The sequence below is a fragment of the Pieris napi genome, chromosome 10, assembly GCF_905475465.1.
Source record: "Pieris napi chromosome 10, ilPieNapi1.2, whole genome shotgun sequence".
NCBI classification, from domain to species: domain Eukaryota; kingdom Metazoa; phylum Arthropoda; class Insecta; order Lepidoptera; family Pieridae; genus Pieris; species Pieris napi.
Genome location: NC_062243.1, coordinates 205,908 through 225,062, shown reverse-complemented (window position 1 = coordinate 225,062; position 19,155 = coordinate 205,908). Strand labels below are relative to the sequence as shown.

At 32.9% G+C, this 19,155-nt stretch overlaps 1 protein-coding gene across 1 annotated transcript in view; it reads right to left on the bottom strand.

Annotated features, from left to right (window-relative positions):
• Positions 1-7,771: 7,771 nt before the first annotated feature.
• Positions 7,772-19,155, bottom strand: part of LOC125053321 (lachesin-like) — a 36,412-nt gene continuing 25,028 nt past the window's right edge. The window contains exons 3-10 of the mRNA XM_047654642.1: positions 18,881-19,085; positions 17,929-18,087; positions 13,127-13,255; positions 11,880-12,017; positions 10,011-10,160; positions 9,761-9,853; positions 8,863-8,964; positions 7,772-8,647 (exon numbers count right to left, since the gene is read on the bottom strand). Coding sequence (XP_047510598.1) covers positions 8,628-8,647; positions 8,863-8,964; positions 9,761-9,853; positions 10,011-10,160; positions 11,880-12,017; positions 13,127-13,255; positions 17,929-18,087; positions 18,881-19,085 — 996 coding nt within the window. The 3' untranslated portion in view covers positions 7,772-8,627. The remainder of the gene's footprint in view (positions 8,648-8,862; positions 8,965-9,760; positions 9,854-10,010; positions 10,161-11,879; positions 12,018-13,126; positions 13,256-17,928; positions 18,088-18,880; positions 19,086-19,155) is intronic.

Sequence of the window (19,155 nt, the reverse complement as noted above, 5' to 3'; positions counted from 1 at the left end):
AGATAGTTTATCGAAGCGAGCTCAAGTTATGGTTGGTTTCTTGGTATTTCTAGAATATTCAATAGTCGATATCCATATGCATTAGATTTGTTCTGGTTCTGTTAATATAATATTAATATGGATGTGTGTATGAGAGCTTCTGGCTTCTTAATGGGCCACGGGAAGACCCGTTTCTTCATCATTTTTTATGATTGTTTGACTTTGGACATGTAAGTGGTTTTAAAGCCGAGACATATTTTCCTCGATTCAGTTTCCCACTATGTTCCCCTAAAGCATATGTCACAGTAAGTGTGTACAAGCCAGTCTTAGTTACACAAATAAACATAAAAGTCCATCGCTGTACAGGGGCATGCTTATCCAACAACGGTAACATGTATAAGATGGTTCATTATAGATATATGCATAATGAACCTGTCATTATGGATATAAATTAATTTTTCAAAAATCTAGAACTGTAATAATATAATAGTATTACTTATATTCAGTGGGTCAGTATCTGTTGTTTGTGCAAAATATAATGGAGATTTAATAATCCATTTCTTCCTTTTTGGACAATAATTTAAAATAAATGTGTCAATAATAATTCACTGCGACTTAGTTACAGAATATTATTGTTTAGTTTTGCTAAACATGTTTAGTTTCACCAAAATCAACGTAGCGTGAGACATCTATTCTCTGAAATTTGCAAAATAGATGTTGCTTTTGATTTCAAAATGAGCTGCAAACCTGTTTGCTACACGACATCAGCACTAAAATGCAAACAGTAACGTATATATTTGCACTACAAGCATATTATTTAGGTGAAACTGACCCGATATGACAGAAATTATGCGCAGGCATTCACTGATCAAAACATGCTTCCGATGTGTAACCCGAGCATGACGTAGTGATGTTCAGGCGATTGGAACAACGGTGAAATAACAAGCAATTTCAGTTTTGAATTTATCATTGGAATTAGGACTAATGCCACTTAATTCTAAAGCTTATGATCGTTACTGATTGTTACCAGGTTGATTATTATATCAACGTTTTGTATGTACGTTCAAATAAACATTGTCAATAATTTCTTATTACTGATATTTCATATTAAGTAAGATAAAGATTATTGAAACGCTTAACTTAACGATGCGTTGGTAACAGTGTCGAACGATGATTTTTTACTTGTAACAGTATGGACACGTTTGTTTCCTTAGTTGTCCAGAGAATCGTTAGCATCCGCCTCCATCACCACATTTCCAGAGCATATATTTTTCTCCTTTCATTCGTCCGCATTTTCCTGGATTATTAAAAAGACCAATTATTGTATTTATAATTAAAGAAAACGCGACAAAAACTTCATGGATAGCTAATCGATAGATCGCGAACGTTACGGCAGTTCGAAATGGAATTATACAGAACAAAGGTGATTTGGTGTCGCATTAATTTGGTACGTGAGCGGCCTCTACGTCTATTTAATAGCAGGAGATAACAAGTTTGCAAACGGCGACGTGTGCCGGGACTGTATTGATGTTCGCTAATCAATTATTATTACTTTATACGTAATCCCCTACAAATAATAAAAGGAATTCAAAATAATACGTAATAATTACTAATATTAAGATAATTTATTATACAAAAACTGTAATAATTAAGATCGTCACGGTACTCAGGATATGCTTAAACACTCGTCATTAGTGTACATTTAGCGAAATAACTTGCCTTTATGTAAATTTCGATATAGAGAGCGATGTGATTCGACCACAGCTTAGCGCAAAGTTCACAAATGTATAGATTACAGTTGTGTTGTTTGTTGTTACTTGCAGTGTTGCTATGTTGTTCGATAAGTACTTACTAAGTTTGACTTAGTGTGTTTATCGTATTTTTTATGAGATTCCATAATTTCAAATATAGTATAGACATACTATAGTAGGTCATTAGCGATGTTTTAATCATTATTGGTTCAGCGGTTGAGTACTTGAGCCATAATTGGATATTAAAAATTCAGCAGCAAACTTGTGCATTCATTAGTGAGATTGTATTATGCATGAACATGTCTACGGTTTGCGGTAACTACCGTTTCTTTATCGCTTTGAAACGAATCATTATAAAAATTTAAGTAATTATTTATGACTCGTATGTTATATTTAACCCAGTTTGGGAAGACAATTAATTTACAAACAAAAACCATGCCACTACTATGAAAACATAAATAAAGCCAAATTTAAAACATCATGCAGTGTTAAATGACGGTCTTTCCGTCCCTTCGGGGGGTTCGGCTCCGCACCCTAGACTGTGTGACTTACCGTGATTAAATAAATGATAATTCATTTAAGAACATCAATAATAAAATCAAGTTCATGTTGTTTTAAAACTAGTAAATTCCTTACACTCACGGTATTATTCAGTGACAAGTATTTTCAAGTTTTATTAATTTTCTTGTTACCTGTTTGGGGGAACATCTCAAGCTTTCGTAGCAATTCAAAGCAAGTTTCGCTTCATTAACATCACTTTAATAATCTAGAGAGAGATTTTTACAGTATGATAAGAGTTAATTTAAAAGCAACAGTCCGCGTAATTTATGAAATAGAAATAATTAAATAAGTATTCACGAATAACCTTGGGACCCTCGTTGTACTCTGAGAACATTTAGATAACGTTTAAAATCTCGCAAAGATAACACCAAAATATTTACCTAAGGGAGATGTAAATGTAGCGTTTTACACAATAAAGTGTATTTTGGACAGTAATACTTCTAATAATCGAAAACAATGGCACATTTAGAATATTGAGTCGGAATTAATTTATTTAGAGTTGAAGCCTCGAGTTATAAGCAAATTGAACGAGAAAACAAAAAGCGGATTCAAAGAGAATAACAGCACACGGTTAGAAAGTGTACGCGCACCCGCTGGCAGTTTAATACCTACGTATCTTTTTGACTATGTATGCAAAGGGAATTTCAAGACATCCTTACACATAGCTATAGATTATTTAAAGATAAAGTGATAAATCGAGCGGTATTTCAAACAAGTAATCAAGTAACTACACTACAATCCTAATATGAAAACAAACTTTAAAAAAATAAAAATATCGAGAAAACAAAATAAACTTTAACGCTTGAATCATTCTAATATCTCATTATATAAAGACCATACTTCGATTCATAAAGCTATCTGTATTTCTCGGAATCTTAATAAATTTTAGATCCACGTATTTTCCGCGCAAAGTAGATCGCAATCTCAGTCCGAATCTAATTCAATATCAAAAGGCCGTGCATAATACAGCCGCTTTTATTTACATTCATTATTGAAGGGGACAGTTGACCGACTTCGCTATTTCAATAACTCATAAATAAGATTACCAACTGACTCGGCGGTTATCGAGAAAAATAATTAATCCTTTTTACTTTGGTCTCGCTTTAATGGTTATAGATTTGAGTTTCATTTTAATAACGTTTGGATTTTTATTAAATGCTAGAAGTAGAAATTCATAAAACATTTATAATGATCAAAGTTTAATTTGATTCTGAATATAAAATTTTATATTCTTACGTGTTAGGGGTTGAATGAAATGTTTCTAGATTTTCCTACAATTTAGAGGCGTTTTCAGCAAGCTGAAATGTGATTTATCACCGTTAAATATAGGCTCTATCACATCTCAGTACATTTGAATTTACACCCCATGAAACATTTTTCCAAGCTGTTTCAGAGTAAATGTCGTCACATGGTACAGTTTTCCTTGAGCTTTGCAATGGACTTTTACAGTTTTTACCCTTTTCATCAAGAAACATTCTAGAGTGAAGGATTTATTAGTGTATCTGTGAAATTTGTGTATATTTAGTTCAATAAAATTCATCTTTGAATAATTTCAAATAAACCCTGGAAAATCTAATCTACAGCATTTCTATCCGATCCTCTAACTCGTAACAATATCTTCTATTAGCTTTTTATTTGCTCCTACTTAGACCAAGTAGTAGTAAATCCCACCTTGCATAAGTACCTCCTCCTTTTCATTCCAATGTTGTATGTTTTTGCTTTGATGGAGCTACTTTCTATATATATTTCATCTACGAGAACATCCGCTGCCAGTCTGCTAAAGCTTTTTTTCGCAAAGTGGGGCCTGTCGTTGGTCTTTATGTCTGCCTAAGTGTCCTGCCCACATCCATTTAAGTTGTAAAATCTTTGTTAGTACATTAGTTTGTCTTGTTTGGTTCCTAATAATGTTATTACTTATTATGTCTTTCTTTCTAATTTTCAGAAGTCTCCTTTCCAATATTTTCTTTCTATTATAGGTATAATAAACTAATACACGTTGTGAAGTGGTTAGCAAAGAGTTGAAAATTAATAATGTTCTAAGTTTTAAACCAACTTTAACAATTTCGTAAAGGCGTGAAGTTATTGACTCCAAATGGCTGTTATCAAAGTTAAAGTTATTATTAATTTTTGGCAAATCTCTTCAAATGAAAATGTTAAATTTAGTTCTAATTTGTGTATTACGGGTAATAATACACCACCAGAACAAGGTTACCCTAGTGGCTAGGTACGCGACTTTTTACCCTGAGGTCCTAAGTTTAAACGCCGTGTTTTTTTTACACAACGTTTGTAAGGAGCTACAACCATTACACCATGTTACATATTATGACATCTTAAGTAATTAATAATAATAAAATAAATTAAAACCAAAGATTATCCTCTATCAGAAGGAGGCATGGTGAAATAGGAGCACGCACATACAATCTTGTGGGAACAACACGCAAATATAAATAAACTCGAAATAACTAACACCACCGCAGACACAAGTACGACCAGTCACCACAAGTAGCACCTGTTCACGAGTATGACGCATGGCCTCCCATCGGCAATTGCAAGGTTTACTGATAAAAGATGGACCGCCGAACTCACCTGCTGAATATGTCAAGACAAGAGAGACATGGAAAGACCACAAAAGCAAAGGGTAGAGCCAAATGGAAAGTTCAGGAATAGGCCTTTACCCACAAGGAGTCCATGCTGCAGAACACAAAGAGACGGAAATAACAATAACGAACGTACAATAAGAGTATAATAACAAAACTAACACCCATTTGAAATGTAATTTTTAATGGTATGCAAATAAGGTGGCTTTATTATTATTATTAAAAGTAGGCACAGATATCAAGGGTAGTAGCACCAAGGTACTTCAATAATTTTTCAGTTATTTCAAAACCTACAAAAAATCATGTATTAAATAATATAACTGTTTTCAGGTTAAATAAAAAAATGGTAAAAATAAGGTTCTTAAATAAGGTACTAAAATGAAATACAATTTAACATCGACCTAAAACTAAGTGCAGGTGAAGTCAGCATTTGCTTGCTCCAATAAACCTCAGCTAAGCGTTCTACACACATTGGAAAAATCCGACCCGTCCCAAGAGTTTAATAACCACAATTCTGATTGGAAACGCTGACTCATCAATGCTAGATCGAGTAGGCCTCCCGATAGTAACTCAAATGCTATTTAGAAATTGTTTGTGATTGGACTGTAAAATTAATGTTTGAGTAAAATAAAGGATGGTTAATTTTAATAATAAGTTTTATCGATTTCCGAATGGAATTATGTATTAATTTCGTGCATTTTTATAACTCTCTGAAAAGTGTACATTACGTAAAATATTTCTTTACCAGGTGGTTTCCAAAGTATTTCTCGGTACAGTAACATATATATAGTAATAATCAAACTTCAGAGCATTTTAAATATTGTACGCGTATGAAAGCTTTTTTATTTTGTTATATAATTAGTCAACCCAATAAAAAAGGCTGCATCGTATAGGTAATGCTATCTGTCACCGAGATGCCATGTGATGCGGCTAGATAACACTCGAACATCAAATTATATAAAAGAATAATAAAATCACGATGAGACTATAAAAGTTTTATTAAAAGACGCGTAAAGCAAATGGGATAAAACATATTAATGATTACGTAACGATACACCAAGGTAGCATTTCTGGTTACGCCCAAATAGGTATGTGTAATTAAATGGAACCACATTTAATTTTGAAAATTATCGACAAAATGTTTTCCGTGTCGATAATTACATACTTTCAACTGGACTTCGCATTCAGATAATTTCACAGATAATAAATCCGTGCTGTCAGATTACAATGAAGCTTTTACAGAAATGAGGGATTTTGTATTTGGTTAAATTTAATTGGACGTGCATAATGTTGCAGGAACAGCTTGTAAAGTTATTATTTAATATCCGTTGCACTTTACGTTGTCGGTTTATTGGCCCTTTTCTGCCTTCAAATATTCAGGCCATATTGTCATTTGAAAATTACGAAATATTTTCGTACTTTTAAAAATTCTTAAACCAAAAAATGGAAATAGTAAGGTAGTTTAAAAACATCGCATTTCATACAAAATGTTTATAAAAAGTATATCCCACTATACATAAATTATTAATTAAAGAAAAAATAAGAAAACAAGAAACTGGCCTTATTAAGAATATACGTTAAAAGCGTTTTTTAAGCAGTTCTTTGGAAAGTCCTAACAAAAAGGCACATTAGGAGGCGGCGGATGCTCACAGATGTATCTAGCAAGGAGCAGGTGCAATAAATAAGCACCTCCAGACATTAGCCGAAGATAATTCTAGTTTATTGTAATTTTATGCGCAACATTACAGGGTGCCCGCAAAATGCAAGCTCAGATTAATTAGTTGTAGTGTTGGGCAAAGATTACATTAGTATTTTTACATTTCTTTATTCAGTTTTACTAACATTTTAACTTTTAACCAATCCAATAAATGTTATAGTATATTCGTATTGCTTGATAGTTCAAGTACTGTATTCAGAGCTATATATAATAATTAGAATATTTGTTTCTAGAACTTGTTGAGCCTTTAATGACACGCTGAGCTACATGTACAATGCAATATGATTTTACCTCGTTTAGACACGAGAAAACGTATAAGTCTGCAGTGACAGCTATTAAACATTCTATCCACCTTTATCCAATGCTTTCTCTGCTAAGCCCGCGCATAAGTGTCTATTATAAATTGTCATTATATTTTGCAGGGTTCTCCAAAGCCGTACATCACTAGTGGCTGTAAAGCGGAGACGTTGGGAACAATCGATGCAAATTGTATCAACCCTGTAGCGATGTTTTGTTATCTTCAACAACACGTTGCTTTTTGCACAGTGTTCTAATTATTTTGTTCCGCTTTTAGTGATTTTGTCCTGATGTTAATTCTCTTTTGTTGCTGCGTGTTTTTGAATACGTATTTGCTTTCATTATTATGAATTTTGCTACTTCAACCGACTATTCTAGAGAGATCGACCAACTTTTGAAAATATGTTTTCAGTGTAGTAATACCCTGTAATATAATACTTACTTTTAAATACTACTGTTAATAACTTACTTTACAATCTTCTTAATACTTGATATCTGAGATCCAAGCGAATGTAATAAAACAGTTTTGTGTCTGGGACGAAGGGATCTATTGACCCCGATACATGGGATTACATGTCGGTAAAATATTACCGCTCTCACACAATATTGTGATGCTTTTAGGTTTTATTATTACAACGTAAAAATAGAGTTAATACGATTATCTCGTGTTTGTTGAAAAGAGTATTTATGTTTCGTAAATGTATAGATTAACCATTGGCAAGTAACAAAATAGTGTGTGCGATTTATGTAAGGAAAGGATTTCAAAAGATGTAATATTTCTGTTCATAGAAGTTAATTTTACAAACTTAAGTAGTAACATATGAATGTGTTAAATACTGTGAGCGGATTTTTTCAGGGAATAAAACATATTTAGTTTCAAAAAATTTATTTCATCCAACAAAACAATTACAGATAATTTTACAAAGAGGTTCGAACATTATTGTAAATAATAATTATAATTTAATTCAAGAAATATTGGTTGTGTAATTGTATTCATTCAAAAATATTAATTTTGGGTAAAATAACAATTACGGCAGAATTTTTGCCATAAAAAATGTCAAATAATTTTGTTGACATATTTTTTATTTTAACACAGATTTTTCTAAATAACATGAACATGTATTTGAAATAAATAAATTAGCTATTTGTATGCCTTCGCATATTTTAATTAAATCCAGTAGACATATAGTAGCGTGATGATATGAGTACTTAGTGCAAGATTATTTACAGCGCTTAGAAGAATTTGTTACTCTAGAATTTCTAATTATCATATTAAATGATACTTTTTATACAAAACAATTAAAAATGACACATTTTACAGTCGTTGTTGTATACGGTTACACTCTTTTATCAAAAACAAGGAGGTACTCATCTTACGACTAACATTATAATTAGGTAAATAATAATTACCGTATTACATAATATAAACGATAACACATGTAATCATTTTTTAAATGGGCTCTGAGAAAAATGATACTTGTCGGATATTTTTTAAACAATTTTAAAATATTAAATGCCAGTCACTATAATTCACAATTATCACAAACAATGGGACATTTTAGTCTAAAAGCACAGGCAGGACGGCCATTGTCCGAGCCGGCATCACGCCATCATTGCCAGCATGGTGGCCACTAAGGCTGCCGCGGGCGCAATCATTGCCGAAGAGTCGTGGAGGGGGGGCCAGCCGTTTGCCCATGGGGACTCTGCATGCCCCCCACTCGACGGTCACATTGTTGTTATCATTTCTGAAACAATAAAACTAAATGCATACGGGATACATTGGACAGTGCCTCCGAGACTGCCTCGCACTTATTTTAGGTATTATGCCAAGTTTCATAAGGGTGAACGTTACTACAATGCATTTAACATTCAACCGTATCACCTTGTAAAACTTTTAATGTAATTTGCTACAAGAACCACAACACATGACATAAGGCTTAGGTGCTATCTACATCCATACCGAGATTTTGCATCTGGTGCTGGCTTAAAACGACGTAGGAATCCTCGAGAGCAGGATCCTCCAGAACCTCGCGAGGCCGCTGCTCCAGATGGCTTTCCACAACTGGAAATAAAATGGAATTGTATAAAAGTTATTTTATTCTTTTCGTATGTACTGCACTGAGAATTTCAGTTCATAATATACATAAGATATGTCATACTTATCACATATCAGTGACTCCGTTCCGGATAAAAGAAATGGTTAAGAGTGCTCGCCCTAATGGATATGTCTAATAGATTTATGAGGGACAGAATAATTCAGTAAATAAAATAAAAAGACAAAATAATGTCGTATTCCATAAATTTCAACCATAATATTGGAGATAGTAACACATTTCTGTTAATACTAAAAAGAAATGCTGAGACAAAAAGCAAAGCTGAAATTGTGAGCCGCTTAACGGCCTAACAAGATTCGGAAGAATGAAATCGATATTATGATAAGCATCGGCAAAGTGCTTAAGCCCAAGGACGAATACTTTAACATATTGGAAGTGTAAATTGTGAACCTTTTCGCGATAAACAAGCTCTCTATAAGCCTTTATACGCACACGGTTTATTACTTATTTGTTCTTTTGAATTTTAGCACGCAAAGGGGTTGTTATCAAATAAGATACATTTGTGTATTGATTCTCCTTCGACCATTAACCATTATCAATACTTTCGTTGTAAGGCTAAATGTGTGTTGTATAAGCATATTATACGTTGGTACATCATAAACGTCGAAGGATATCTAACTATTTATAAAAAACACAACTCGAACCGTAAAATACAAGAAAAGGAAATAATGAATTATTTTATAGAAGTTATGTAATATTTATTCTATATAAACATTTATTTTACATTATATCAATAAAACTCACAAGGTAATAACGTCGTCGGTGGTGTTGTTGTCGTGGTGGTTGTAGTTGTAGTTGTTGTTGTGGTTGTCGTTGTCGTCGTTGTTGTAGTAAGCACTATAAAAAATGTTTGAACACTATACAGTTATAAACCCGGACAAAGTAGGGACAAGTAGGACAAAGTATAAATTATTAAAATATAATTTAGTGAGAAACATAAGACACATTAAAAGTAGCTTAATTTAAAGCCTATAATTAAGAGGTTAATACTAACTGTGCAGAAATACATCAGCATAGGCCTTGCCAGCGGAATTTTCGACATGACAACGATATGAGCCGGCGTCATCGCGTGACATGTTGCTCACCACAAGCGTCGCCGTGTGACGGTACCCACGAGATGATCGAGAGTGGCGGTACTTTGTTCCTAAGGGATAATGAAACAAGTTGAAGACCGATGTTTAATGTATATCATGACGTTGTCTTCATTTTCTATATCTATAAGACCATTATTTATTACAATGGTTGTCATATTTCGTCTTCCAGCAAATAGGTATAATAGATACTATAATTAGTGGTATGAATTGAAAGTTGTAATACGAAAATGTTAAAAGTTTGATGTAATTAACTCATATTGAAAAGGCAGCTTTTTTATCTTTCACGAAAGTCAATTTAATTTCATAAAAAATAAACACTAATTTAATTACTAAGAATTTAAAAAATCTTATAATGACACAAAGAGTTATTTGTACTCTCAAAATTGGTTTATTAATAATAAACAAGATATAAACATAACTATACCTGGATTAAAATATTTCACAGCGCGGATATCTTGTCAAGAAAATGCAAGAAGCTATTTAGCCGGTAATTGAGTTTTATAAAACCTAAGATAGCATACTTTGATATTAAGTAAACCTAGATAGTCAAATATTAAATAACTAGATTTTTTTTCATTCCATATCTTTACTAAAATCCACTGTTAACTTATCTATACTAATATTATAAAGAGGAAATATTTGTATTTTCGTAATGAACTTAATTTACTGAATGCAAATTCAAAAGTCAAATGGACTATAATTTTAATAATTCTTTCCCTTTTAGATACTTCTTCAAGATAGACTATTTTTACCGTGACAGGTTATTTTTACAAATAACAACATTTTATTTGTATATTTGTTAATATTATAAATAGTGAAATAAACATTAAATAACGTTTTATTCTAATGGCCAGTCCAATATCATTCAAAAAGTGCATATCGTATTCCGTTTCGTCTTTCTTAGAGTCTGTAAAACTTGTGTAACATTTAAAGTGTAACATAAGCTTGCCCCCGGACATTTGGCCGACTACAATGGTCGGAGTAGGCGACTGTAGCGGGTTCTGGTCATACAAAGGCGTCACAAATAATAGCCTGGCGTCGGAACAGCTCGCATTGTATACGGTTTATAGGCACAACTATTTTGTTTGCTAACTTCCCTATCTCTGAATTGGTTGTTTCAACTTTACTTGTATTTTATTATAATTGGAATGTCTTGTTTTTTATCGGGTTTTACGATACTTTAACAAGTTTCCATAATATGAAACTGTAATCTAAGAGAATTAAAGAAAGATTCCATGGCGGTCTATAAGTTTTTATTGCGATAATATCTTGTGTAACAGCTTATTTACAATACTGTTATTTTAAATAAGTCGCATACTTTTTTCACATGTTTTGTAGTGATTTTTTTATCCACTAATTGTTGAGCGTGCAATTGAACCTAGGGTGAATACCAATCGATATTTATTTTTCTGTGCGCAAAATATACTTGTTATGTAGAAAGCTGAAATTTAGACCTAAAATTTAGACTAAAAAATAGTTTTGACAAAGAATATATCTCAAGAAGATGTCTTGGATTTTGGCTTGGATTCAGGAAATGGTAAAGTCAATTTGATATTGAAACGAGTAAATAACGAGGTACCTTGGGTATCAATCACCGCGTCGAGCGCTGGCGTCCGGCCAGCGTGGCGGCCAGACAATGAATGACAAATGAATGTTGCGTCATCAAACATGACTTGAGGGTAGTTAGGACTTCATGCGTGTGTAATGTGAAAATATGTCTTTTTGGTCTCTTTTATAATCGTATAATAAAATATGGATAAACAACTAACCATTGACAAGTCGCTGTTCTCCATTGAGCACCCAGTAAGTCTGCGGCACCGGATAGGCCTCCGCAGTACACTGCAAGGAAACAGCAGTCCCTGACAAAGCGCGAATAGCGACACGACCTGTCCATACTGATGGGGCGACTGTAATATTTATTTAAATTAATAAATTGTCGTAAATTACGTACTATGCATTTCTAAAAATACTGCTAAACATAAAAAAATACACAATACAAAATTATAAACTCCCGGACAATCGCTGTTAAATTGGTTTAATTCTAATTTCGGCCACTTGTCATCAAATGAAGAGCGGATAAAAATGCAAATAGCGGACGTAATTGACAAGGGTTTAATTAACCACCGTATTTCATGTTTTGTTGCTCACATTAGGCCTCATTCATTACTCTACTACACCCTCACCTTATTGGTGGACTACCCTCCTAATCATAAACATCAATGTGATACTAAATGTGTTTAGCAAAAATATTTTTTAACAATCATAAAAACCCGCTTTTTTAAATTTTTTCAACTTAAAAACATTTCAATAAGACACTATATTGCAGAATATATATTATGTAAGCAGCATATACTAAATTAAAATATCGATGTACCGCAATGCGTATACACATGAAAACCTACTCATATAGTAATGTACAATATTTTAATAAACTAAGAGTAAAATATATTATGCACATGCCGTACATTTGAAAATAAATAATCTTATTGTGAATCTCGAGTTCCCTGAGAGGCTGAGAAGCTTATTACCTTAGTACGAGATGTAACCTAGATTCTATTTCTAACGTTTGTTATAACATCAGAGAGTTATATTGTTGCTGAGCATTGCAATATCAGACTAGGAGACTGCTTTCACAAAATTGGCGTGAAGTTGTTACTTTACAAATCGAATACTTCCAAAAGAATCTTATTTTAACTCTAAAATAAGGAACTATGTTGTAAGCTGAACGTCAAGACGCAGAGCTCTCTGTAACTTAGAACAGCGATAGCGTTCGCGATGTTGAGTAATTGTACCGTACGATGCCAAATCAAATTTCACATAAAAACGTAGGGTTTGGTAGTTAAAGAGTATCAGTGCAGGTTTAGAAGGCTGGCCTTCGTGAAACTGGTGATATTGTAGGTGCCTTCTGCTGTTAGTTTTTGCACATTTTTACCGAGAAGAAAGCTTATCGTAAATATAAGGCCCGAAAAGCGACAAAGTTACAAAAACTCTCATTATTTTTAAATACTTGACTTACAAATAACATGCAATATGATCCTCTTGCTGACTGATGGTGGCACTCCGTTAGAAGCTATACACAAGTATGCTCCCGACGTTGCTCGCTCCACGCCTGTCAGGTTCAGCCATTCACCGCTTGATTTCGAAACTGAAAATATACATTGGACTATATTCTTATTTTTAGAACATAGCTATATAATCAAAAATTAATTATAATCTGCGAAAGCCTTAGTGATAGCTATAAACTTGATTAATTGATTATGATTAAACTGGATCGTTTTATTGACATGGTATCTTCGTAATTATGGGAGTCATTCTCGAAGCCTGAGCTCTGAAATATAGTTTTAAGGTTAGTCGTTTATAATACATACGATGTTTTTGAATTAGAAACCAACTTCATTATCAAGTCCTAACCAAACGCTTAGCACATTTCTGTTTCTGGGCTTAAACGTATACAGTTTTTAAAGTAAACCGAGCAACAAAGCTGCTATTCGTCAGCGGGACGTAAGCGATGTCCCAAAATGGTATCTTAATGTGCTCCATACATTAAGTGAGCGGGAACATTTTTCGGCAACGAGCTTTCGCATCTTGTTTACAAATGTAAACAAGATGAATTATATAAATCATTTATGTAAAATAGGTACAACATTATAAACTCAAATAACTATACTTAGTAACATTAAAAAAAATGCAAGGGTCAAGAGGTGTTTTTGAAAAAAAAAACTATATTATTTTAATGACTACGACAAAATCATACACAAGTGTAAAATCCACGGTAACTGGTGCACCGCAATACCTCTCCAGGCACAATTAAAAGTAATGCACTATAAACAAAGAATGAAAAAAACACTTCACTATTTACAGAATACAATTCGACGGCTCTCAGAGCCGGAGTTTTATGTTTCACTTTGCATTCAGCACTTGCATTCACATTTACATACCAAGAACCTACAATGCTCTAAAGTTTTTCACCCTCGAATTGCAATGCTTTATTTACTTCACTACGCCACAGATTGCATTTAAATCAACGATATTTACACACCGCCGTACTTTGAAATGCTTTTACAAATTATATTTAATATTGCTATGTATTAAAATTGCTATTTACATTTACGAGATATTGTTTAAACAACATTTTTTTTATAAGTTTTATCCCATCTAAAATATCTTTCACATGAAAATTTTTCAAATTCAAAACGATTATGTAATTACGTAATTACTCAAAAATTTTAATTATAGTAGCCATTGCTTACTATAATAATATAAATCTTCATTAAGAAGTTTCACTGCGAAGTTTACTAAAGAGTTCACATTATGTATTACTTTTGCAAAGGGCCGCACGATTTCTCTAATCTATGGTACGTTACAATTGTCCTTATCTGTATCCGCACCCGCTTTGTGCGTTTGAATTAATACGTTACATTACTTGTTAAATTAATTTAAGATGTAACATATAGCGTTTAAACATTTTTTGTTAAAACTGTTTTCTAAACAATTTGGAACTTCAGTAACAAATTTCGATACTCAACTAAGGTAAAAAACAATTAAAAGAAATAGTTGGCTGTACCTTTGAAGCGATTGCTACAAATCTCGATCAGTTTTTAGAGTTATCTGACGCGAAAAGCTTGTTTACGGTCGAGAGTGAACTAAATCAAGTTGATAGGATTACGGATACAAACGTCGTCTTTGCACTGAAATGCACGAATTGTAAGAAGGTTCCAGCAATCCGGATTCTACCGGATTTATTTTCTATTTCAACATTTAAACGAGTATTGCTTTAAATGGATGATTGTGTGACGTGTGCTACGTGAGGATTTTGCGCAATTTTAAGATATCAATTGATAGGTATTATGAAATCGATATTAACGTGAGACTAATATGTCAGTACGTTTATTTTATAGATCACAATGATTATGTATATAAACGTAGTTTTATAATATTAAACCATTGTCTTAATTAATTACAAACATAATGATTTAATAAACAATTTCACTTACAATCTCTAATCACTGCCTCACCACAGCACCTATTATAAAGTCTAAACGTAATTAGTTAAAGTTTAGTGGGCACCGTTAGTGTACTTTATCATTGTGAAATATTTAATTAGGTCAAATTGAGGCAAAGTTATGATAAAACTCGTAATTCCGCAAGCCCGAGTTCATTTAAAGCAAATACTGTACATTCAATTTGCGCTAAACTTTCCTTTGTTCCCGTCGTTATAGTTCCCGGCGACACTTTTTGTGACATCATACTCGGAATTTGTATTACCCACACAGTAATTATACGGTTGCACACAGATATTGTTATAATTCATTGCCTAATATTTATTGTATTTCGTGTGTATGAACTTTGATGATTTATGAGTTTTATGCGATTTATGTGATTTATGTAATTACATAAAATAAAACAAATAAATAATTAATTTTATACTTCGATCTTCCTTAGAATCATATTCGTAAAAACTGTATCCAGGATTACGTCCGTTTAAAGTATGTATTTTGACCAATGATACAAATAATCGTCAACTATACCTACTTTGTGAAATTCATTTACTTTGATTTGATGGCCAAATAGACGAAATTAAAACATAAGAATAGGAATATAAAACCTTTAAACAAAGTATGTAATAGACCCCTGAACTTGTAAAGTGCCCAGTACGTGTTGTATTTTATCGATTGAGCTATCTAAACATTATTGTCTACTTGGACCTTTTCCAAATTACCCCTACATGAGCTTAACACATTTCGATGGGCAAAAAGTCTTATAAAAGTTTCACAAAGTGCAATGTAACGTTTTAGTAATTAACAAATAAATGTCGCTGCCAAAATAATATGTTTTAACATTTATTAGATGAAATGTAATGACTTCGCGTTAAGGCGCTGCTTGGCTTGAGACTGTATGTATTTCTTCAACCTGAAACATCAAAGTTAAGTACTAAAGTAAAGTAACTTTAGCTTTACAGTCCAAAGGCATATTAAAACTTAAATCCCCCTTCAATATCGTAATACATGATATTCCCAACAAGTTAGCGAAGCAATTTAATTTCAAGTATTTAAAACAATTCAGTAGAAGATTATAACGAGGCTTTACCAAGTTAATTGAATTTATTTAAAAACTTCAAAACAAGACCGAACTCGCGCTGTGACTAATTTTTAACAATTAATATTTAAAATACTTTTTTACATAATACCCTTTTACGCGTGAAAGTCACGTAACCCTCCCATAATTTAATTTAGGCAATAACGACTTCAATTCATTTGGCTATTGGGATATGTGTATTTTTATCTCGAAACAGCGTACACCCTGCCCACTGGGAGCCTTTTCCAACTGTGTTATATTTTAGTGAAAGGCATAAAAGTTTTTTCAGGATTTTTCCACTAAAAATCAGCCCGAACCGTATGTAAAAGTTATACAAACTGTACGCAAAACGTAGCTCCCGAGCAATTCAGTAGCGCATTGTAAAGGATGAAATACGTCCTCATTAAAAGACTTGATTTTATTCCTGTTTCTGTACCAAATTTATTTTACCCTTTCATAGCGAGTTACGGAATACGCTTTCAGAGATCTTTTTTATTTCTGCGATGACAAAACTCATGTGTGGCTCTGACATAATAACGCTTTATGTTTCTCTGTTAATATTTATTTTTGTTTATTTTTTTTTTATTTTTTTTTTATAAAACAGGGGGCAAACGGGCAGGAGGATCACCTGATGTTAAGTGATACCGCCGCCCATGGACACTCTCAATGCCAGAGGGCTCGCGAGTGCGTTGCCGGCCTTTCAGGAATCGGTACGCTCTTTTCTTGAAGGACCCTAAGTCGAATTGGTTCGGAAATACCTCAATGGGCAGCTGGTTCCACAAAGTGGTGGTGCGCGGCAAAAACTGCCTTGAAAAACGCTCAGTTAAAAAACGTATATTTGATATTACCGTAAATAATACAATTTAATAAAAACATCTGTTTGCTTTTAATATGACAAATGTGTAGTGTTGATATCATCAGTAAACAATGACACCGGGTTCATAAGTTTAAAAAAAATTGGAAAAAAATAATAACTGATTGGTTTTTAATTACGAAGCAGTATTGTTAGCTACGTTGTTCTATCATCAAAATTGTGATCCAATGATAGAAATGCCTTTAGTTTTTAATCACACAGGTATTAGTTTATTAAAAAATCGTTGTTATATTTATGAATTCATTTCACAAAATTACCAAATTATTAACACTAGGTTAAATATAATTTCTCCGCTTTACTAACTCCGTTTGAAGCGACAATTTTTATCTTTATAAAAATGTATTGTGTAAAGTAAAATAAGGTAGAAGGAAACGGCACAGCTATTTCTGTAGTTTTAATTTGTACTTCAAATTACTCTGCTTATAATGAAATGTCCTGGCAAACCTCAAAGACAATGAAACGAGGACGACGATCTCCTGACTTTTTGTAGATAAAACATTTTAAAAGGATACAATTGTTTTAATTTTACTATTGTTATTTTGGTAATTAATCAGCCTTTTACCTTTTACTTTAATTTTTAAGTAGAATTTAAGTAAAAAAATAACTTATGTTTAATTTTTTTTAATTAATTCAAAGATAACTTATTGGAGGCAGTTTGTTAGCATAACGAATATATTTATGAAGGAAGAATTGTTTTATAATTCTTGTGGACATCTACATTATGTACGTGCATTATACTGATAAAAGTAAGCAATTTTTTTAGGTATTGACTTAAATTTGAAATAAGCAGTTGATAAAAACTAGTATTTATTATTTGTTGGATTGTATACCGTTTTTTGGAAACTGTTGTGACTTAAAAAGTACCTCACCTAAAGTGCTATTATCGATTTTGAAATGCCGTGAGTCTTCCCTCCTCCACGCGATAGACGGAGGTGGAGTACCAGACGCCACACATTGCATGGCTGCATTTTCACCTTCCTTTATGATGATTTCCCTGCTGCTTGCTTCATCGTCAATGTCCGGAGGCACTGAACAAACATTGTGTTCTAAAATGCCACAGTTATAGAAATGTCTTCCTCAACCAAAACAGAAGATTTTTGAAATATTTAATTGTATTTATAATTATAAAAATGTCATTTAAAAATTAAACATAATTATGTAGACTGACGAATATACTTTGAATTTGAATAGAAAAGAAAATCTTGATCTAAGAGTCTGAGAGGTTGAACTGAATGAGTTTGCAAAGTCAACTACCGTTACTTGTTGAGAAACTAGCGTTTTTGAATCTTAGATTTAGTTAGAAACCAAGTTTATAGAATTCTTTAAAATATATGAATTTGAAAGCATGCTTATAAAATAAAGTTATTCAAAGAATTTATAAAATGTTGTATTGCATTGCATAGTAATATCTTTTTAGTTTCTTAACGTGTATCTTGTGAAATAAATTAGTATGTGTAGTTATTTATACCTGAAGTAAGCTTAAATTGTGGGGCGAAGTCAACATTACCATTGTATAAAAAATCCAGTGGCGCTACAACCATTACAGGTCTGGGCCTTACATTTCTATATCTTTTTCATGATAATTTGTCAATCTAATAGGCAAGTAGGTAATTAGACATTGACACACGCGGTCGAATTTTTGTGTCAAAGGCATCAAACCTACGACCTCAAGGATGAGAGTCGCACGCTAAAGCCACTAGTTCAACAAGTAACACTGCTACTAGTAATCATTGTATAACCTTTTTTTAGAAAGGTTTCACATTAATTAATCCTTATCTGGATTTACCGTTTTAGTTGTGAAGATTTACGAGTAACGCTTACCGACGACTTGGAGTAAATGCAGCTGACTCATCATGGGCTCTGTGTTTATTTGGCACATGTATCGTCCGCCATCGCCTGGTGCCACTTCCCGTAACACAAGGCTCCAGGAACCGTCTCCATGACTGACACTGATGCGGTGGTTCTTGGTGATTACGTGGCCAGCAATTGTGAGGATTGTCTGCGTATCCACTCGCAACCACGCCACCTACAAGCACATACTTTGTAATTTCGTAACATGCTAATGCCTGAAATATCAATGTATTGTAATATGATTA